The 23887-nt window shown below is 36.0% G+C and overlaps 1 protein-coding gene across 1 annotated transcript in view; it reads right to left on the bottom strand.

The window, feature by feature from the left end:
- ARAP2 (ArfGAP with RhoGAP domain, ankyrin repeat and PH domain 2) overlaps nt 1–23887 on the bottom strand; it is a 184216-nt gene that overhangs the window by 126161 nt on the left and 34168 nt on the right. Inside the window, exons 7-8 of the mRNA XM_055086113.1 lie at nt 21449–21569; nt 8415–8593 (exon numbers count right to left, since the gene is read on the bottom strand). Of these exons, the coding sequence (XP_054942088.1) occupies nt 8415–8593; nt 21449–21569 (300 nt within the window). The remainder of the gene's footprint in view (nt 1–8414; nt 8594–21448; nt 21570–23887) is intronic.

Here is a 23887-nt window from a genome sequence, read left to right as displayed (position 1 = left end):
AAAAAAAAAAAAAAAAAAAAAGAACATGTTTAGAACATATCTCATGCCTAGATGCTCATCAAAATTACCTGTGTTGATCTCTTCCTCCCACCCTGAGATTCTGATCCCATGAATCAGAGGGCTTGCCTAAGGATTTTCAGTTAAAAAAAGGCAAAACAAAACTACCACCATATGATTCCCATACGTAGCAAATAATGAGAAACACTGAATTAGACGGCAGAACCAGTTGTAGAATCTAGACAGTATGAGTCTACAGCAGTTAAATATCAGGATACAAACATTTCTCTCTGCCTTCCGCAGAGCAGAAAAAAAAGCATGCAGTCAGATTATACAAAAACCATTTGAAATTATTAAGACTAGTGGTTAAAAATAGGCTGGTCAGAACACAGTGACACACTGGATTGTCAAGAACCTATTTGTCCTGGATTCCAACCCTTCTGCTAATGTCCAAAGGCTTTAAAAGCATTGGTCTTCATTAAGCATATACACTCCATAACTGATTTAATATCTGTTAGTGTAGTGCTCTGAAGCTTACAAACAGCTATGAACTCTTATTTGATTTTCTTAACAATTCTGCGAAGAAGGCAGAGCAGATACAGCCATTTTTAAATGAAAAAATTTGTCCTGGCAAAACCATGTTTAGTAAGTACCTAGCAACTGCCAGAAATGTGCAAAGTCATGGGTCTGCGCAAAAGCATAAGACAGGGTACTCACCTCGGGGAAGCTTATAGTCTAAGGAGGGAATGAGAGAGAATTGTAATAAGTGCAAAAAAAAAAAAACAATCCATGGCTGTAGGGTAAGCACTGAAACCAACCCAGAAAAGAGAGACCTGTGTTCTTATTTTTTCCAAAGGAGGTGACACTTGACTGGGCAAACAACAAAATCCAGACCAGCTTGATCAAGCGTACCTCTCTTGCTTCAGTTCACTTGTTTGCAAAATGGGGCTAACAGTAGTACCTACTGCATCAGTGTGTGAGGATTAACACATAAAAAATGCTTAGAAGAATGCCTGGCGCAAAACGTGCTATCTACTCCCAGTTAACTAATTGTTATTATTATTATTTTATACCTCTTGAATTTGAAGGCAACCGAACATATTACCTATTAAAAAGTTAATTACAAGAAAATGCATGCTTAAAAATAACTAGCAGGCATATATAAATTTTGTAAAATGGGATGGAATGCGAGTGTTAAACTTTCAAGAAAATTAAAACTGAATTACCTATTAACTACAATCTGATTGTGAGCACTATTCTCATTTTGAAAAATAGGCACCAGTCGGGAACATGCCAAACTTCAACCTTTAAAACCCTATAAACTGCATTGAAAAAAAAAACAATAGCGTAGAAATTCAATAGGTAGAAATATATTGTTACAGAAAGCATAAAGCTAAAAACAGATTCGGGAGTAAACTATATTTTACAGTTAATTTGCTGTCATACAATGTAAGATCTCAAAGAGCATGAATGGCCACACTTGGCAGAGCAGGTCTGATGTTGCAAAGGTGATAATGATGATGTGGGCACCAAGTGTCAGAACTGGGGGAGAATCTTGGCTGATCCATTTACTGGCTGTATGACTACTGGCAAGGTCCTTAATTCATCTAGACCTCCATTTCCTCATTTATGAAAAGATAGTACTATCTACCTTATATAGCATTGCTATAAAAACTGAATAAAGAAATACACATTGGGGGTCTGATACATCCAGACAGTCCCTGATTTGAGGGTTCTAAATACAGAATTTGTCTTCAATGAGGATATATCCATTTTATTTACAGTGACTGAAAGTATTCACACCAATGATTCCATATTCAACATTCAGATTAGAATTAATGGCAAATATTTACCACAACACTGAAATGGGTTATTTGTACAAATGCATAGCAACAGAACCTGGCTCAAACTACCTTTTAAAACTACAAAGTGAAAGAGCAAAACAACAGTTTGATTTCTAAACAGAAAAATTAAAGAAGGGTTTGTTAACCCCAAATTCGCTGAAATCTCAAACCTATTTTTGGAAACACCAGATGCCAGGTTTCCATGCCAGGAATTTAAGAACTCGGTGCTTAGACATTTGTGGAAAACAGATGTGGCATTGTATGACATTGGCACCAGATTTCCAGGGGAACACCAGATGCAGAGTTTGGCCAGATATAGAACCAGAGAAACAGCAGGCCACCACCTCCATCCTGCTGCTTCTTTCTGCACCACACAAGCCAGAGCCCTATGAGGTCTATTTAAATTCTGTTAGAGTTTCAGTCCCATGCCAGACACGAGGGAACGTTATGTTGGGGGAATGAGTCTCTTTCTATACCCCGATTTGAGAATGTTTAATCAAGTGAATGTAGTTAAAACCACAATGCCACAATTATCATTAAATGGATACACAAACCCACCAAGCAAGACATCTGGTTGTAATGAATTCCCTAATATTAACATGATATTCAAAAACTGATCAGGAAAAGATGGGAGACTGGCTATCTGGACAACATAACAAATGGAAACCAAAGTCAATTATCTTAAATTCACCTCATATCTATTTGCAGAAATTCTGTTCAAGTAGCAGTACCATATATATAATACTACATATATATACCTGAGGGTATGTTCATATTTCATTACCTATCTAAAATTTTAAAAATACTGGCTTATATACTACACCCACATCATTTCAAGATAAATAAATGTATAAAATAATTATTTTTCAGAATACATAAAGTCTATTAGCTTTAAACTGGAAAAAAACACACAATTTCTTTCTATAAACAAAATTTCTATGCAACAAAAATTAACTGAAAAGGCTTCCCTGGTGGCGCAGTGGTTAAGAATCTGCCTGCCAATGCAAGGGACAATGCAAGGTTCAAGCCCTGGCCCGGGAAGATCCCACATGCCGCGGAGCAAGTAAGCCCGTGCGCCACAACTACTGAGTCTGAGCTCTAGAGCCAGCAAGCCACAACTACTGAGCCCACATGCCACAACTACTGAAGCCTGTGCACCTAGAACCTGTGCTCTGCAACAAGAGAAGCCACCGCAATGAGAAGCCCGAACACAGCAACGAAGACCCAACACAGCCAAAAATAAATAAATAAGTAAATAAAAATTAACTGAAAGGTGAAAAATAAGCAACAGCTTAGAAAAACAGTTGCAGAAAATATGACACGAAGATAAATATTATATGAAGAGCTTAAAGAAATTGTCAGGAGTGACAATATAATTCCAGTAAATAAATAGGAAAAAATGAAAAGAATTCATAAAGAAGAAAATAATATTAAAAGAAAAATTTCTTTCAAATATAAACTCTCTAGTCATGAAAACAGCTGTAAATGACTATTAATTCAACCATTTCATTCTACAAATGTTTACTGAGTGTCAGCTACTTGCCTGGAACTCCTAAGGGCACAGCAGTGAATAAAGTAAACTGTCACAGCCTTAATTTGGGAATATAAAAATAATAACACTTTTAAAGTTAAAATGAAACTGGTACCTATTCAGGTACCTAACAGCATTTTAAATATAAACTATTCTTTAGAAAAGGGTCATAGGAATTCTTGTTCAAAAAGTAAATCTAAAAGTACAAACAGAAGGCTCTCAGAAATCTCATTTATTTATCACAATGTGTTACCCCCATCAGAAGGTAAGATGCTAAAGAGCAGGGACCTTGTGGGTTACCAGTGAGCCCCTAGTGCCTGGAGCAGCACCCAGGAATGAAGAGGTACCCAATAAACTTTTGTAAAACAGATAAATAAATACAGAAACACAGTGAACTGTAATCAAACTCTATTCCACAACTCATCTTATACAAAGTTGAAGTAACAATGTGGAAAAACTATCATAATTATAATATACTGCAGGCATATAAACATAAGCAGAAACAAGGAATAGAAGAAAATAAGCAAAAATTAAACACATGGGGGGTGGGCTGAGGCATGGTGTAAGCATTTAAAGGGATAACATTTAATTTATATAATAGCACCACAGTGTTTTTCAACTGAGTAATTAGGTAAAGAATTTTAGTATCTATTTTTACTTTGCCATCTTCTTCTCTAACAAATGTTTTTACACATCTCTTCATAGTTCTTTTCTGCCTCTTATAGCCCATCTGGAAAAACAAAAAACCCTAACATTCCCTAAGGCATTTCTCCTACTCAGAAGCTACTTCAAGTTAGTTTCAACAATCCGCTAATATATGAAAGGGAAAGAAAGAGATTTTTAAAAAGTAAATCTTTGAACTGAGCAACTGAGAAAATGAAAAGTCCATGTTAATTGCGTAGAGTTTAGACCTGGCAGTGTACAGTTGAGGATGTGCAGATTGGCATCTTCCTTGCTGTTATCATGCCACTTTTCTTAAAAAATAAAGAATTTCAAAAATAAGACCATAGTTATGATAGTCTATTCTAATAGCTATTTTAACTTAGAAAATATAAGTTCTTGATTCAGTAGAAGGGACAGATCCAGAAAAAAATGAAAGAATTACTGCAAATATATCTGTACGGATGCTTGACATGGAATATTAAGGACACCTATTGGAAGTAGAGGAAAAGCACTAGAAAAGATAAACAATAATCCACAAAGTTAGAGTAAATTTCCAGACATACACACAGAGTTAAAGGAACTTATGGGAAATAACATTTTCAAATTGTTTTTCAAACACTTTCCTGTATGCTGATTTTGCAAATGGAGTTTTAATTTTTCCAATAGATCATGCTCTGGTAACAAAAGTTTGTATGCAGAAAAAGGAATTAAGCAGTTATATAATTTATAAGCTGAAAAATTTAAATTTTATATAAAAATTGAGACTGTAGGAAAAAACCCCAAAACAGTAGCTATAGTTTAGAACCATACACAAGTTATTAGTAATAGTTCTTCAAAACAATTTAAAAAGTTATTACCACTAAAAAATGATTTTCTTAACTTTCCACTTAAACATTTGCACATTTCAAAGTGTTTGATCAGGAAAAAGACACACTTCCAAGTGAAAGTTAACCTCAAAAAGAGGTATAGCAACCCCAAGATTAGGGATGATGAACTAAAAGCAGCACTCAGTGCTGTCACAGGAGATCTTTACACATTTTCCATCTCCAGAAATATCTCGTTTCTTTAGCTGGATGCTTATCATTTTTAAAGAAGAAAAACCCATAAAGCAGTGATTTACTGTGTGTGGTTTTTGCATCAGCAGTCACTGAGTCAACTGGGATGCTTTATAGGAATACAGATTCAAACCCCTGTCCCCAGAAATAAGTCAATGGGTCTGGAATGAGCCCAGATATCTGGAATTTTAACATGCAACTTAAATAATGGTCTTAGAGATAGTAATCCAACTCTCTTCTTCACATGATGCCATTCAAAGTGGAAGAGATTAGCTTAATTATCTGAGCTAATCAGTAGCAGAGCAAGAATGAAAACCCAGAAGGCTACAGCCCAGTCCAATCTTCTTTGCTCTAAATAAGCTTCCAATCTTCCATTTTAATAACTCTTCAACACATTCTGTAGCAGCTACCCTTCCACCTCTATCCACTGTTTGTTTACTTCCTCTGGAGAAACTTCCAAAGTAAATTAGTAAAACTATGTATAAATGGAGGCAAGAAAACTGAAAATAGTTCATATGTCAGGGGGATGTAGGTCAGTTTTATTTTTTATTTTATTTATACCGTAAGTTATGTGGGTGATGAAAATCACTATTTTAAATTTTTTTAAACTAAGCTTTGATTCTTGGACTTAAATTAGATGTATTACAAATTAAGAAACAGAGATACAAATCTAACACCTCTTACATTTTTACGATTATTTTTTCTATCATTTAAAAAAACCATAAGATTACTTCAAGTGTTGTGTGTATAAAACTTTTAGAAATGACATCTAACTATTTTACTATCTTTTAGTGCTTTTCCTAAAACACTAGCTTAAAGCCCTCTGTGTTCAGGACTCCTTATTTAGCCTGTCACCCAAGTTCTTTCCACAGTCTGCTCAACCACGTAAGAAAACCCATGAGCAACTTTCCTCTGGAGAGAAAGACATATACCAGGATGTAAAAATAGATGAAACTGGAATGGTATGTCAGGGCCTAAACATGAAGGGCCTTCCTTAATTTATCCATCTGGTCTTGAGCCAACTAATTCCTTAAGACTTGACTCAAGAGCAAGTGCCTTAAGACCTGGCTCTATATAATACGCTGCAATTTTTTTTTTAAGACCACATATCCAAACAATGGTGTGCACTTTTTAAAGGTGCACATCCGGGCATGTTAAAGCATTGAAAACAGGCTTGAAATATACATTCATCAAAAACAGGTTTACTTCTCAAAAGATGAGGAGGGGTCCAGCATAAATGCTTTAATTTTTAAGGAGATAATATTGATTAGTTGTATATGGAAGTGTTTCTAATTCCCAGACTTCACTAGATGCCCTTTTTGCCCTTTCCTGTAACTTCTGCACAAGTCTAATAAAGCACTGAGCTCACCATCCACCATAAATGCTGACTTGTCTGACTTTTCCTCCTGGAAGGTAAGACTGTGTTCTCCTCAGTAAACACATCATTTTTAGAGTGTCTGACATGGTATACAATGTTTACTGAATGCACACTCTGAACCTCCTAGGCAATTAAGTTATTCAAGGAAAGAATTCTTAGTCTATTTCTAAAAGGTCACAAGCCAGAAATGTTCTTTTCAACATACACTTTAAAAAGACACTTTGATATAGCGGCTAAGAAGCTAGGCTTAGAGTTATAAAGTTCTTGTTTTAAATTAAACTCTGCATGATGAACTGTAATCCTTAAACAAGTTACTTAATCGTCATTCTCCTCATCTATAAAACATGGATGAGAATATCTTCCTCCTACTTTTGTGGGGAAGATTAAAAGGGAATGTTTATAAATTAATTAGCACAGTACCTGGTACCCAACATATGGTGGTCATTATTATGCTTTTCATGCTCAATTATTATTAAAGCAAGAATTTCTTATAATTTTTTGCTAACCAGAAAGTATTAATAAAACTTTAAAAACATATACTTTTAGAGGATAACATAAACCCAGACAATCTAGCTGACGTAAATAATGAAACTAGTAATTGGAAGTCCATCAGGTCTGTGCAAGTAAAAAATGAATACCTCAATTAATTTGGCAGAGTAACTTCCATTCTGATACATGCAAATTTTGCATTTTTAACCTTATTCCAATTTTTTTTTAAGTTTTCAGCATCTTCACAGACTGAAAATGTTCATATTCAATTCATACACATTATTAAGCTGTATATCACCATGCTTCTTGAGGAATATGCTAATTCTCCATGTTATTAATATGCCACCAGTGCTCAATGATGCCTTCCACAGTTAATTGGCTACGAAATCTTATCCTTAAAAATGTAATTAATAAATCCACACTGAAGTTCAGAGGATGCCTTGGATAAAGATCTATAGTTAATTTTTTTGAAACTAGTGTTTGTTTTGAGTAGCTACCTCTATCTTCTGTTATGAAAAATGTCAGCATTTATATTTCACTTTATCGTAACCCATTATAATTTATCACAAAATAAGTTCATGTTAGATTGGATATCCAAAACACACTACTTAATTCCACAAATAATGACTAAGTATCTAATACATTCTAGGCTGAAAGATTAAAAATTCATTCCTAAAAAGGGGTAAGAAAATAATTTTCTTGTACATATTAAAAACCAGGTATGTTAGAGAAAAAGAAGTCTACAGAATCAAGTGAAATTAACAGAATTTGTTAAAACTAACATCAGTCTCCTCAAAACATTTAAATTCTCTACTGAGTCCTTTGATGTTAACAAATTTAATATCCCAACAATCTATCTTATTTATATATGTGATATGTGTGTGTATGCATGCGTGTGTATGTGTGTATATCAATCACTTGTCTCTTGTCAATTATCTCCTCGGCAAGCAACGTATCTACTCCAAAAAAACCAACAAAAACAAAACCAAAAAAAAAAACCCCAAATCCTGTAAACTCAAGAAAATATGTTACCTGTGCCTACTCTATAATTTTCTGTCACAAAACAAAAGAAATAACAACAGGTGCAGAATGAGGTCTATTCAACAACGGCTGTAATGGTTAATTGGTTCTTAATTATTCTCTCATGTAGTTTTGTAATGTTACTTCAGCTAAGAATACTTTTCAAAAATTAATTTTCATGATTCTATTTCCTCAGTTCCTTCAAAGGGTGATGTCCAGTCTCAAATTTGATGTAGATTACCTTCCTGATTCTGGTGGAACTGAGAAAATTCAACAGAGCAACTCTTTGTTATATTTAGTGGAGTACAGAAGGCAAAAGCAAAACTCTATCAGTAAAACATGAATAAGTCTAACAAACAAAGCACTGTTGTTAATGTAGTTTTGTCATGTTTGTAATGTAAGGAACCACAATTTGCAATCACTGTAACATAGCTCACCTGTTCATTTTTGCAAAGCCACACACTGTTTCCACTTAACACAGTAAAAATTTTAGCTTTATAGCCTCTCAGTTCAAGATATCCACATTTCTCAGGTGCAACAGCTCCTTGAGACTGCGAGGAAAGGGCTTGTAACTTCAGTGCATTTAACAGTACACTTATCCAGTCATTTCTCTCCTCTGAAAATAGATAGGAGAAAATACATATGCTTAGTAAGTTATAAACACATACAGATGTGGAAAGAGATTGACTTTCTCTGGAACAGATCATTTACAGTTTCTTTCCCAGAACCACAATCTAAATGCTACTGTCGGCAGGGCAAATGGCCCAATTTTGTTAGGGAAAAGAAATAACACTTATTAGTCATTCCTTGTTATCCACAGGAGATTGGTCCCAGGACCCACAGCGGATACCAAACTCTGCAGATGCTGAAGTCCCTTACAGTCAGTCAGCCCTCTGCATCCTCAGGTTCGTCAACTGAGGATTCCACAAACCAGGGATCAAAAATGTCCTCAGATGTGGAAATCAAGGATATGGAGGGCCGACTGTACTCAGATGTCCTGTAACCAATATCACTGGCTTCACCTGGCAGCTAAATAGAAATGCAAGATCCTAGACCCCCCTCCAGACTTGATGAATCAGAATCTTCATTTTAAGAAGATCTCCAGATGATGTGTATCCATGTTAACGTCTAAGTAGCATTCTGTTAGATTATTCATGAGATTGGATTGTGTCTTTTAATATAAGAAAGTAATATGGCTACTGAACAGGTAACAGATTGTACCCAGCAATGCAGTTACTAAAATATTCAGAAAAGCTTACTTTCTAACAGGCACTTGGAATCTACTCAAGAGTGTGCTTGCCTTGATATTCACTCACCCATTCCATTCACTAACAATAGCATCTTCATCTGTTGAATGAAAACTTAGTTCTCTCACTCTTTCCACAAAGTGACCTTCAACTATGTACAACACATTGTGTTACAGGCATAGGAATTCGATCCAGTCCCCAAAGAGCAATCAAAGCTATAAGTCAAGTTTGATATGAACACATCATGGAACACAGAATACTATAAATGTCATGCAAGAGGTATCAAATAATGTATGAGTCAATTCAATGGAGGTAAGTGATTTGTTGAAGGTCATATAGCATGTTAGTATTAAAATTAGGAGAATCAAATGTTTTAATTCTCAGACAATTGTCCTCGGCACTATGAGAAAAAAAAAAAAAAGGATATTTGTGCGAGCTCTTGAGGATGAGGAGCAATTTAAAAGACAAAACTGGAGTTTAGGAGGAGGATGAGCAAAACAGAATTCTAAACAGAGGAAACACAAGACCAAAGGCGGAAACAACAAACATCTGCTCAGGGACTAATTTATGAATGAGCATATTTATAATTTTGAACTCACAAAGAAATAATGGGAAATATGGCTGGAGATCCTACAGTGCCTAGGTGAGGAATTTGGTCTTTATTATGGAGGCAAAAGAAAACCATTTCAAAATTCTTGGCAAGAAAGGGACGTGATTAAGATGACAGACCAAACCGGAAGCTTGGAGGTCAGGAATAAGGCAATAGAGACTTAAAGTATACAATGAAAAGGGAAACACATGGAGAGTCAAGATATTAAGGAGAGTAAAAAATAGCTGTGGTTTTGAATATGTTTGACACGTGTTCACCAAAAAATGAATTAATTACTCAGAATAAAAGGTAGCTGGGTATCATGAATCGACCAAAGAAGGTAGAAGGTTGTATTAACAGAACCACCTGAGGTTTTCAGCTCCCTGGCATGAGCATCCAGGCAGACTGATAGCAATATGTGAATGAAGGTAATCTATACAAGGGAAGACTCATGACAGTGGATAAATGTTTAATGTAATAGGAGAAGAAATGGTATACACCTGAGGTATAACTGATTCTAGGAGGCTAGAAAATGGGCCAGCAAAAAACAAATGGAAAAGTGATTATTAAGGTAAAAAGGAAAAAACAAACAAAAGAGGCTAAATTCCAGGTAGGAAACTTTTTTGAGAAGGAAAGAGTAAGCAGGACCCAAGCTTGGGAAATTGCCTGGTATCTCAGATCCTTCTAAGACAGGTCTGGTTAGAGGCAATGTCATTGTGGATTGAAATAAGTCTCCATATTAGACTTGCTTACATTCCAGCATGGATCCAGAGTTATTTTACAATACAAGTCTTAATTTTTAAAGTATCTTCATTCTTTCTCACCTTCAAAACTACTAAAACCAGCTAGTTGTGTCTTTAATGACCAAGGCCAAAGTATTTATTAAAAACTCATTCAACAATATTTTATTGCAGGTATTACATAATCCTCAATAACAGTGTTTATTCCAATATACCAGGATGAAATATTTCTCAAGTTTCCCCAGCATCATTATAAAGTAAAAGACATGAAAATATTCAGGTAACTAAGCCTATGTCAATACACAGTAACTACTCTACATTTTACATCTACACAAACAGACTGCACTGTAATAATTTATTATATTTTCAGTAACAGCAAAAGACCTTCCACTCTACTTGGTGATTACTTGTGATCATTAAGTACACACAAGATATTTCTGCCAAGTAAATGGTATATAATATTTTCTGTTTGTTTATGTTAATCCATATAAATCACTGACCTTGAAATGTAGGTCATAATTTAATGAATGGGGCCAAAGTGATTGTGGTTTCCAGACTACCATTAGCATATATCTCAGTTTGTCAGGAAATAATTTGAAACTGGCAACTGCATTAACTGTTGGACTTAAGTATATTATGGCTGTATCTCAACAAATGGTGCCCTTATAGCCTAGAAGAATTCTCTAGCTCCTGAGGGCCTCATTTACTAATAGGAAGTACACAGTCATGAAGAACAGGATTGAATAGTAACATTCAGTTTATATTTAATTACCCATACCAATGGAGATAAATAGTGATACAGACAATTCAAACACAATGAAAGAGATTACAAGTGTCATTGGTATTTGGCTTTGCAAAGTGTGCATACTTGAACATGGGGAACATGCTCTGACAAGTCACAATATTCCAAAACAAATAATGATTTCCCCTTGGGCAAAGGCAAAGCTGGATACTAAGCTGGCTTTTGCCTGCTCTTCACACCAAGATACTTTTATTCTTTCCAATAACAAGTGTTTATGGAGCATCTATTTTGATCTTAGCACTGTGCTAAGCACTATTCCCTCTGAGAATATGGTCTGATGTTGATATATCTTTGCTCAGAGTAGAGCATTCCAGGTTGGAAAAAGAAAAAAAGGAGTTAGCAATCCCCTCAAACCTCAAATTATTTCTTGAGGTTTTCAGGAATGCCAACTCAGACTGTACCAATCAAAAAAAAGAGGTTAAAAAAAATGAACAGGACTTAACATCCTCTGGACTACTGAATTTAGCACTAGGCATATTCATTAGTAAAAAAGGATTGATTATATGAGGGGTTACTACACAAGTGCCATGTAAAACATTAATGAAAGAATCTAACAAAGTTTGGATGTACTCTTAACTTTTGATATAATATAATCTAACTAAAGATTCCTCAGTGTAACCCATGATCAATATTAGAGAAGGAATTATTACACACCAGTGTTGTTCTTGAAATTGATAATGATTCATTCATACAAATGTCTACTGAGTGCCCACTATGTTCTAAGCCCTATTCTGAATACCAGGAATGAAGCAGTGAGCAAGACAGATCATGGCCTTACTCTCCAGAAACTTACACTCTTGTGAAAGGAGGAAGGCAATAAAATGTAGACATATATTACACGGTGGCAAGTGCAATGGGATAAAATAAAGCACAGGATGAGGGGCACAGAAAGTGCTATTTTATATAGGGTAATAGAAAAAGGCTCAGGAAGAAGGTGATGGTTAAGCAAAAGCCTAAAGGAAGTGGAAGTGATGGAGCAAGTTCAGAAGAGGACTAGAGGAAGAGCCTTCCAGGATACAGAAAGCAGAAAGTGCCAAGGCCAAGGCAACAGCAGATTTGGCATGCTCAAGCGACAAGAGACCCCTGTAGCTGCAATGCAGTGAATGAGGTAGAGCACAGAAGGAAACAAGGACAGAGAGACCAGGGCCAGATCATGCATGGACTCTGGAAATCACAGTACTTTACTCTCAGTGAGCTGGAAACATGACAGAGCATCTAAAATAAACTGACAGGACCTGGCTTTCTTTTTGAAGGATTGCTCTGACAACCGTACTGAAAATATGCCTGCAGTCGATCAAGGGAGGTTGTGACAATCATCAAGATAGAAATGGTGGCTTGTCGGAGAGTGACAGCAGTGGAGGTGCTGACAATTGGTCAGAACCCCGACATATTTCCAAAGTCAAACTGGTAAGATTTGCTTATGGCCTGGATGTGAGCGAGGTAGGAAAAGATTCGATGATGACGCCAAAGTTTGTGGCCTATTAAATTATGATAGGCAATCAAAGTACACAACAGAGAACTTTCAACTCCTCTGGCTCTTCCTCCAGATAGCAAATGTTCCATGCCTTGCTCCTTTTTTTTTTTAATAAATTTATTTATTTTATTTATTTATCTTCGGCTGTGTTGGGTCTTCCTTGCTGCGCGCGGGCTTTCTCTAGTTGGGGCGAGCGGGAGCTACTCTTCTGTTTTGTAGATAGGTTCATTTGTGCCATATTTTAAATTCCATGTATAAGTGATAACATATGGTATTTGTCTTTCTCTTTCTGACTTACTTCACTTAGCATGATAATCTCTAGTTGCATTCATGTTGCTGCAAATGGCATTATTTTGTTCTTTTTTATGGCCGAGTAGTATTCCATTGTATATTTGTACCACATCTTTTTATGCATTCATTGGTTGATGGACATTTAGGTTGTTTCCATGTTTTGGCCATTGTGAATAGTGCTGCTATGAACATTGGGGTGCATGTATCTTTTTGAATTATAGTTTTGTCCAGGTATATGCCCAGGAGTGGGATTGTTGGATCATATGGTAATCCTGTTTTTACTTTTCTGAGGAACCTCCATACTGTTTTACATACTGTCTACACCAACTTACATTCCCACCAACAGTGTAGAAGGGTGCCCTTTTCTCCACACCCTCTCCAGCATTTGTTATCTATAGACTTTTTAATGATAGACATTCTGACCAATGTGAGGTGTACCTCATTATAGTTTTTACTTGCATTTCTCTAATAATTAGTTATGTTGAGCATCTTTTCATGTGCCTACTGGCCATCTGTATGTCTTCTTTGGAAAAATGTCTATCAAGGTCTTCTGCCCATTTCTTGAACGGGTTGTTTGTTTTTTGTTGTTGAGTTATATCAGCTGTTTGTGTATTTTGGAGATTAAGCCTTTGTCGGTTGCATCATTTGCAAATATTATCTCCCGTTCTGTAGGGTTTTTTTTTGGTTTGGTTTGGTTTGTTTCTTTGTTTGTTTTATGGTTTCCTTTGCCATGCTTGCAGGTTTGATTAGGTGCCATTTGCTTATTTTTGTTTTTATTTCTATTGCCTTGGAAGACTGACCTAAGAAAACATTGGTACAATTTATGTCAGAGAATGTTTTGCTTATGTTCTCTTCTAGGAGTTTTATGGTGTCATGCCTTATGTTTAAGTCTTTAAGCCATTTTGAGTTTATTTTTGGACCACTCAGAATTTGTAAGCCTTCTAACTATGAGAACTGCTCACCGAAAATGTGATATCACCTGTTTTTTAAAGTAACACAACACCTGTGTGACTACAGGTGCCAAGGGCATACAGACTAACTGAAGGATCATTAGCTGTTACAACCCTCTGAGCAATTCCAGCAATTCTGCTTGAGGACAAAAGGAATCAGATTGAATTTTCTAGTTGAGGAAGAGAATTTTAAAGATGTTATTATTTCAATAAAATTAACTTTCAATTAAGAAAATAACAATATTTTCACAAGGAAATCCAGGGGAATTGAAGCCTTAGAAAATTTGTGGGGAAAAGATGCCAAATTGTAATCTTCTCTTAGCAACACCAGTGGGCAATGCAGCATTTCTGAAATCTTGACACTGGTTTCAGTGAAGACAAAGGGAGCTGTGTATTTAGGTCACTGAGAACCTTTTCACCAAAAATGAAGAATTCATCTCTGTTACGATGTCAAACTACTGCCCCTTTCTGTTCTAAACTTTGATTTTGCTTCTGGATTAGATTGAAGCAAAGTTTAATTAGGCTTAAGTTCATTAAGTCAAGTTTTTCATAAGCCACTATGGTTGATTTCTCAGTGTCCACCAAATAAAAAATAACCAACCATTTGTATACATGGAAGGAAAAATTTTAAAAAACTTAATAAAATACAAATAGTATCTTGTTTAAGGTTCCATACTAAATATATAGACACATGTTCCATTTACATATATATACATATACACATACATACACACACACATACACCCTTATACACTTATCTTTAAAAATGTGAGTTGTTACTATGTAAAAATGACTTTCAATGAAAACAATATATTCATTAATTCTATGTTGACAGTCTGTTTTCACTGAAGCAGTATTTTCATGGTTTCAAAAATTAAAGACCTAAGATTTATTTAACAAACAATAATTCATACTAAGGTTCATAAAGTATTTTTTTTTGTTTAATAGATCTTTATTGGAGTATAATTGCTTCACAATACTGTGTTAGTTTCTGTTGTACACCAACGTGAATCAGCCATATGCATACATATGTCCCCATATCTCCTCCCTCTTGAGCCTACCTCTTATCCTCCCTATCCCACCCCTCTAGGTCACCACAAAGCACTGACCTGACCTCCCTGCGCTATGCTGCTACTTCCCACCAGCCAACTATTTTACATTCGGTAATGTATATATGTTGATGCTACTCTCGCTTCGCCCCAGCTTCGCCCTCCCACCCCATGTCCTCAAGTCCATTCTCTATGTCTACCTCTTTATTCCTGCCCTGAAACTAGGTTCATCAGTACCATTTTTTTTCTTAGATTCCATATATGTGTTAGCATACGGTATTTGTTTTTCTCTTTCTGACTTCACTCTGTATGACAGACTCTAGGTTCTTCCACCTCACTACAAATAACTCAATTTCATTTCTTTTTATGGCTGAGTAATATTTCATTGTATATATGTGCCACATCTTCTTTATCCATTCATCTGTCAGTGGACATTTAGGTTGCTTCCACGTCCTGGCTATTGTAAATAGTGCTGCAGTGAACACTGTGGTATGTGTCTCTTTTTGAATTATGGTTTTCTCAGGGCATATGCCTAGTAGTGGGATTACTGGGTCATATGGCAGTTCTATTTTTAGCTTTTCAAGGAAACTCCATATTGTTTTCCATAGTGGTTGCATCAATTTACATTCCCACCAACAGTGCAGGGGGGTTTCCTTTCCACCACACCTTTTCTAGTATTTATTGTTTCTAGATTTTCTGATGATGGCCATTCCCACCAGCATGAGGTGATACCTCATTGTAGTTTTGATTTGCATTTCTCTAATAATTAGTGATGTTGAGCATCTTTTCATGTGCCTCTTGGCTATCTATCTGTATGTCTTCCTTGGTTAAATGTCTTTAGGTCTTCCGCCCATTTTTTAACTGGATTGTTTGTTCTTTTGCTATTGAGCTCCATGAGCTATTTGTATATTTTGGAGATTAATCCTTTGTCTGTTGATTCGTTTGCAAATAGTTTCTCCCATTCTGAGGGTTGTCTTTTTTTTTTTTTATGGTTTCCTTTGCTGTGCAAAAGCTTTTAAGTTTCATTAGGTCCCCTTTGTTTATTTTTATTTTTATTTCCATTTCTCTAGGAGGTGGGTAAAAAAAGATCTTGCCGTGGTTTATGTCAAAGAGTGTTTTTCCTATGTTTTCCTCTAAGACTTTTATAGTGTCTGGTCTTATATTTAGGTCTTTAATATACTTGGAGTTTATTTTTGTGTATGGTGTTAGGTAGTGTTCTAATTTCATTCTTTTACATGTAGCTGTCCAGTTTTCCCAGCACCACTTATTGAAGAGGCTGTCTTTTCTCCATTGTATGTTCTATCCTCCTTTGTTGTAAATTTGGTGACAATATGTGCGTGGGTTTATCTCTGGGCAGTCTATCCTGTACCATTGATCTATATTTCTGTTTTTGTGCCAGTACCATACTGTCTGGATTACTGTAGCTTTGAGGTGCAGTTTGAAGTTGGGGAGCCTGATTCCTCCAACTCCATTTTTCTTTTTCAGGATTGCTTTGGTTATTCGGGGTCTCTTGTGTTTCCATACGAATTGCAAAATTTTTTGTTCTAATTCTGTGAAGAATGCCATTGGTAGTTTGACAGGGATTGTACTGAATCTGTAGATCACTTTGGGTAGTATAGTCATTTTCACAAAATTGATTCTTCCAATCCAAGAACATGGTATATTTCTTCATCTGTTTATGTCATCTTTGATTTCTTTCATCAGTATTTTATAATTTTCTGAGTACAAGACTTTTGTCTCCTTAGGGAGGTTTATTCCTAGGTATTTTATTCTTTTTGTTGCAGTGGTAAACAGGAGTGTGTCCTTGATTTCTCTTTCTGATTTTTCATTGTTGGTGTAGAGGAATGACAGAGATTTCTGTGCATTAATTTTATATCCTGCAACCTTACCAAATTCATTGATTAGTTCGAGTAGTTTTCTGGTGGCATCTTTAGGATTTTCTATGTATAGTATCATGTCATCTGCAAACAGTGACAGTTTTATTTCTTTTCCAATTTGTATTCCTTTTATTTCTTTTTCTTCTCTGATTATCGTGGCTATCCTATTCAATATAGGACTTCCAAAACTATATTGAATAAAAGTGGCGAGAGTGGACACCCTTGTCTTGTTCCTGATCTTAGTGGAAATGCTTTCAGTTTTTCACCGCTGTGTATGGTGCTTGCTGTGGGTTTGTCATATATGGTCTTTATTATGTGGAGGTAGGTTCCCTCTATGCCCATTTTCTGGAGAGTTTTCATCCATCATAAATGGGTGTTGAATTTTGTCAGAAGCTTTTTCTGCATCTATTGAGATGATCATATGGTATTTATTCCTTAATTTGTTAATGTGGTGTATCACATTGTTTGATTTGCATATATTGAAGAATGCTTGCATCCCTGGGATAAATCCCACTTGATCATGGTGTATGACCCTTTTAATGTACTGTTGGATTCTGTTTGCTAGTATTTTGTTCAGGATTTTTGCATCTATGTTCATCAGTGATATTGATCTATAATTTTCTTTTTTTGTGAGACCTTTTTCTAGTTTTGTATCAGGGTGATGGTGCCTTCGTAGAATGAATTTGGGAGTGTTTCTCCCTCTGCAATTTTTTGGAAGCATTTGAGAAGGACTGGTGTTAGCTGTTCTCTAAATGTTTGATAGAATTTGCCTGTGAAGCCATCTGGTCCTGGACTTTGGTTTGTTGGAAGATTTTTAATTATGGTTTCACTTTCATTGTGATAGGTGTGTTTATATTTTCTAATTCTTTCTGGTTCAGTCTTGGAAAATTGTACCTTTCTAAGAATTTGTCCGTTTCCTCATGGTTGTCCATTTTATTGGCATACAGTTGTTTGCAGTATTCTCTTATAATCCTTTGTATTTCTGTGGTGTCAGTTGTGATTTCTTTTTCATTTCTAATTTCATTGATTTGTGTCCTCTCCTTTTTTTGTCTTGATGAGTCTGTGCAAGGGTTTATTAATTTTGTTTATCTTCTCAAAGAACCAGCTTTTAGTTTTATTGATCTTTGCTATTGTTTTCTTCATTTCTATTTCATTTATTTCAGCTCTGATCTTCATGATTTCTTTCCTTCTACTGACTTTGGTTTTCTTTGTTCTTCTTTCTCTAGCTGTTTTAAGTGTAGGGTTAGAATGTTTATTTGAGATTTTTCTTGTTTCTTCAGGTGAGATTGAATTGCTATAAACTTCCCCTTAGAACTGCTTTTGCTGCATCCCATAGGTTTTGGGTTGTCATGTTTTCATTGTCATTTGTTCCTATGTATTTTTTAACTTCTTCTTTGATTTCTTCAGTGATCTCTTCGTTATTTAGTAGCACACTGTTTAGCCTCCATGTATTTGTGTTTTTTAGTTTTTTTCCTGTAATTGATCTCCAGTCTCATAGCGTTGTGGTCAGAAAAGATGCTTGATACGATTTCAATCTTCTTAAATTTTCCAAGGCTTGATTTGTGACACAAGATGTGATCTATCCTGGAGAATGTTCCATGTGCACTTGAGAAGAGAGTGTATTCTGCTGCTCTTGGGTGGAATGTTCTATAAATATCAATTAAATCTATGTGGTCTATTGTATCATTTAAAGCTGTGTTTCCTTATTTATTTTCTGTTTGGATGATCTGTCCATTGGTATAAGTGGGGTGTTAAAGTCCCCTACTATTATTGTGTTACTGTCAATTTCTCCTTTCATCGTTGTTAGTATTTGCCTTCTGTATTGAGGTGCTCCTATGCTGGGTGCATAAACATTTATAATTTTTATATCTTCTTCTTGGATTTATTCTTTGATCATTATGTAGTGTCCTTCCTTATCCCTTGTAAGAGTCTTTATTTTAAAGTCTATTTTATCGGACACGAGTATTGCTACTCCAGCTTTTTTTTGATTTCCATTTGCATGGAATATCTTTTCCCATCCCTTCACTTTTAGTCTGTATGTGTCCCTAGGTCTGAAGTGGGTCTCCCCAGGATCGAGTGGGCCTGGTGATCACCCTTGGCTCCTCTCTCGCTCCTCCCGGAGGGCCCCTCCTGCCTGCCTCTCCTGCTCTCCCCGGCCTCAGGGGTGCCGATCCTGTCTGGCCTCCACTTCTCCTCCCCCCTCACTCACCCCACATCCTACCAGTTCACTTGGGGGTTCTTCCCATCTCCTTGGGCATCAGAGTCCTCCACCAGTGGCTGGCACGCACCCTAGTTGTGGGGAGATGCTAACTCCATGTATTCCCACACCGCCATCTTGATTCCACCCCCTCCATATACTAAGTTTACATCATAAAGATGAACTACATACCCTGGAGGGACTTATTGGTCCATTGTAAACATGCAACTTTTAAACATGTGTGGGTTGATACATTTTCTTTAAATAAAATGTGTCTGTTTAATTTGTAACAGCTACAAGTAAATATGGCTAAACAGATTTTCACACAAGTCGAAGCTTTATTATGTCTAGCCTAAAATGCAGACTCTGTGGCATATGTGAATTTCCCTATAAGAAGCCAACGGGAAAAGGATAAGCACCTCAAAGAAACAGGCAATCAGCTCGGGCAGTGGAGACCAGAGCATAAGGACTGACCATTCTGATAGCCAGTCGAGAGGAGCAATGCCATGTGTTTTAAGAAAATACAGAAAAAGAGAAACTGTGATTTCAAAAAAGAGTCTCATATCAAGTATCACAACTGTGGATAATTTTCTGAATTTCAGGCATTTGATTCATAATACATATGTCTATGTCAAATACTCTAGGACAGGGGTTGGCAAACTTTTTTCTGTAAAGGGCCAGAGAGTAAATATCCCAGGCTTTCCTGGCCATACATTCTGCAGTAACTACTCAGCACTGCCACTAAGGCACAGAAGCAGCCATAACGCAACATAAATGAATGAGAGTGGCTGGGGTCTAATAAGATTGTACTTACGAAAACAAGCAGCGGGCTAGATTCAGGTTATAGGACAGTTTACCAACCCCAGCTCTAGGCTACAGTTCTTGACATTTGTTTTTAAATAGCAAGTCAAGTGAGAAACACTTCTAACGTTACACCTGGGCAGTATATACATAGGTACGTTTCACACTATGAGACTTACACTTACTGTAGGCAGTGCACTTTGATATTCCTTATTCTACTGTATTTTATATTTGTTTGGTTTTTGTTTTGTGGGACTTTGGGGGAACCATCAGAAACCACTATGCTGATCTCACAAATTGACAGTGAGTGACTCACAGTTTGAAAAAAATTTGCAGCAGTGTGAGCAGCAGTTGGGACTTATCCATTTACTGATTATCCCAAGTAATAATGGAAGCTTTTCAGTGACAAGCAGTATTTATTGAATGTTTTCCATGTGTCATGCATTGGCATATGTTCTAGGAATCCAGAAATTAAAAAAAAAAATTGCCCCATAATACCTAATATTGTTGTCGTTTATAAAAGGTAAATACTTACATGTGTAAAATAGGATAATAACTGTGCTACCTACAAACCTCATGAGACTATTGGGAAAATGAAGCTTTTAGCAAATATCACATATTCAGTAATTTTTCCATACCACTATTATTCAAATAATTAAGTACCAAGAAGTACTTTTTAAAATCGTTATCATCTCTACCAAAATAAAAGATGCTTTAAGTTAAAATTCTAATTAGTTAATGAAGATGGCCTTATTTACATTATTTAAAAGTAGTACTGATATACTGAGAGTCAATCGAAGTTACAACAGAGAATTTTAATTTGCCTGTCTCTCCCTCCTCCATCTCCCCCACCCCAGAAAAAAGAGTCAGAGAAGATTTAAAGGTTTAGACTCCATCCACAAACCATGTGCCATCTTTAGATCAATTTTCACCATCAAGTGACCCACAGAAGATGATACAGGTGAAAAAAACTCAAGAAATATAAAAGATACTCCAAAATCTATCTTACAGTGATTACCATGCCTGCTTGATCGTAAAAACAGGCCATACATAAACTTCATAAAACCAATGTTTTAATTGTTAGAAAAATTATTTTTCCACATTGAATAACTATTTTGCATTATCAACAACTAAAAGTGAGCTCCATAAGAGCAGAGATTTTTGTCTACTTTTCTTCACTGCTATATACCCCAAATTTAGAAGAGTCCTTGGCACTTAGTAGATTTGCACTAAATATTTGTTGCATGAAAGAACAGTGAACAAACATCAATGACTTGTCAATTTGTTTATGTTTTAATATAATGGCATTCAAAAAATTAATATAAAATGTAAATCATTTAAAAGTAACATATTTAAAGACTGCCTGACATTTCTAGCTTAACTGGTTTATTAAATCTTACGATTGGTCAGAAATTAATGTCTCTCTTTTTATAGGGATAAAGAAAGAAACTTACCTTCTTTTTCTACTCTAAAAACAAAAGTTCTTTGTGTTGTAACAACTTCAAATTTGTTGTCTCCTTGAACTCGTACGGTAGATATAGCAGAAAGGGGAATTATTCCTTTTGAATACTTCTCCTGTATTGGTTAGAGAAAAAGATCCATAAAGAAGAAACATTAAAATAAAATTCCCTTAATCAAAAATAGAATGGCAAGATATTTACAAGTGCTTCTCTTTCATAATTTCAAACTAAAATTTTAAAATCACATATAAATAGCATATATCCTTATATACACTTAATTCCCCAGAAAGGAAAATATTAAGTGCCCCTTCCAAGTGAGATGTCTTTTCACTTTTCTCTTCATCTGCAATTAAGAGACAATGACTCACATACAAACAACATAGCAGACCAGCAATACATAGTTCCAAAAAACAGCGGTATGTTCTTTGAAACAATCTGGTCAAAATGATTTTATGGTGTTTGCAGGCATCTGCTGGCCATCACAGGTACTGTAGCTACACCATTTCAAAACCACTGCTACATATTGTGAACAATAATATTATCTAAGAAGCCAGACTGTTGGATTGTATCAATTAACCCATATTACTCAATGCTCTGATAATGAAGATCTTAATCTCCACTGCATCACTTTTTATTCTCCAGTGACTGAAGAGTGAAAAAACATGGATTTGGCTGTTCGCAATTGGCATGTACCTATTACAATTTTGCTCAGGAAAGTCATTCTTAAGACTCTTGATAACTTTCTCCGTCTGCATTTTCCTGGACCCTCCTAAACCAATTGGCATAATCATCGCCCCCATAATTTCAACTATTTACTAAGAGTGTAACATTTACTGGGCCCTGTGTTGGAAAGAAAATTCCAAGAGTATTTATATGTTCAAGTGGCCTCAAAATGAAAAACCAACTAACCAAATGAGAAAAAAGTTTAAAAATGAGTACAAAGCATGGGAAGTTAGAGTACGACGATGAGAATTCTCAATTCTGCTTACAAGAGGTCAGAGGTATTTTCACAGAAATAGTGACATTTGAACCTGACTTTAAGAAACCTTAAGTTAACCAAATAGATAAGTGAGGGGGTAGGGGGTATCCTGGCCAGAAAGACTGAATAACAGAGGTGTAAAGTAGAGAAGTAAAAGGAGCTGCAGTGTCGAGTTAAAAGCGATGAGGCTGAAAACATAAATCAAGGCCACATCATGAAAGGTCTTAGTGTCAAAAGAGTTTAGACACAACTTTATGGGGTTTCTTCTACAATTCCTTTCCATTATCCATGGAACCATCACTTTTGACCCAGGTCCCTAGTATCTGAAACAACCGGTTAGGAGAAGAATGCACTAAACCATTCCATGCAGATCACAAGTGTCAAGTTCACATTCCTCCCAGCGGCAAACTCCAGCCATACAATATCAGATAGGTAAAAGACAGTTGCTGTGAGCAACATGGCAGTCTACTGGGAAGTTTCTCCTCTGCCAGTTGAAGAGATACACTATACTCTCATGGTATTCCCTCTTAGTTATTTGACAGTTTCTTCTACTCTAACCCCCATTCCTGCCTTTATGTATCCATCAAAAAATCCTGTCCATTCTTTAATGCCATCTTCAATAACAACACCATGAAGGCTTTCCTTTATCCTCTCAAGCAGCCAAAATCAAGTAAAATACTTGAACTGTGATTTACGAAGATGAGGGGGCAACGTCCTGGAAAAAGGGGAGGGAGGTCAAGGAATAAGTACTAACAAAATAACTTTTTCTCCTCCTTATTTTCCATCTTTTTGGTTTTATCTTCTTTCCCTAAGGAAAAAAAAAATCCCTTCTTACTATTTCAACTACCAACTTTATGTGGAGAATTCTAAAATCTGTCCCTTCCTTCCTTCCTTGTCCATTTCCGTCAACTCCACTCCCATATTTTGAATCATCAATGGGACATATAAGTGTCCCATAAGCACCTCAAACTTTAAAACTGAATTACCTCCTGGAAACATACCCTTCTTCTATATCTTTCCATGAAAATATCACTCTTCTGGTCAATCAGTCTTCAATAGAGTAGCCTTTGACTTGTGCTTCTCTTTTGTACTCACATAACCTGGGACTCTTCCAACATCTACATGGTCAACTTGCTCCTTACCACTTCCTGATTCTTTCTAGTCACATTAGCTTTCTTGAAGTTCCATGAATACATTGTGGTTCTGCTCAGTCCAGTGACTCTACATACTCTATTCTGCAAGGAACCATTTTTCATACCCATTTTCACATACTTACTGCCTCTACATCTTTCCTAGTTCAGCATGAATATATGCTCTGAAGAAAGCCCTCTGACCAGTCTCTTCTCTCAGGCCCCTCATCCTCACCCAGCCAGATAACCCTAATTTAACAGTAACCTGTACTTTCCTCTATAGCAATTACTAATTCTAATTTAAATGATAATTCTTTATATTTA

This window comes from Physeter macrocephalus, chromosome 7 (assembly GCF_002837175.3).
Source record: "Physeter macrocephalus isolate SW-GA chromosome 7, ASM283717v5, whole genome shotgun sequence".
Classification (NCBI taxonomy): Eukaryota; Metazoa; Chordata; class Mammalia; order Artiodactyla; family Physeteridae; genus Physeter; species Physeter macrocephalus.
Note: the sequence above shows the minus strand (reverse complement) of the source record. Positions and strands in the feature narration are given on the sequence as shown.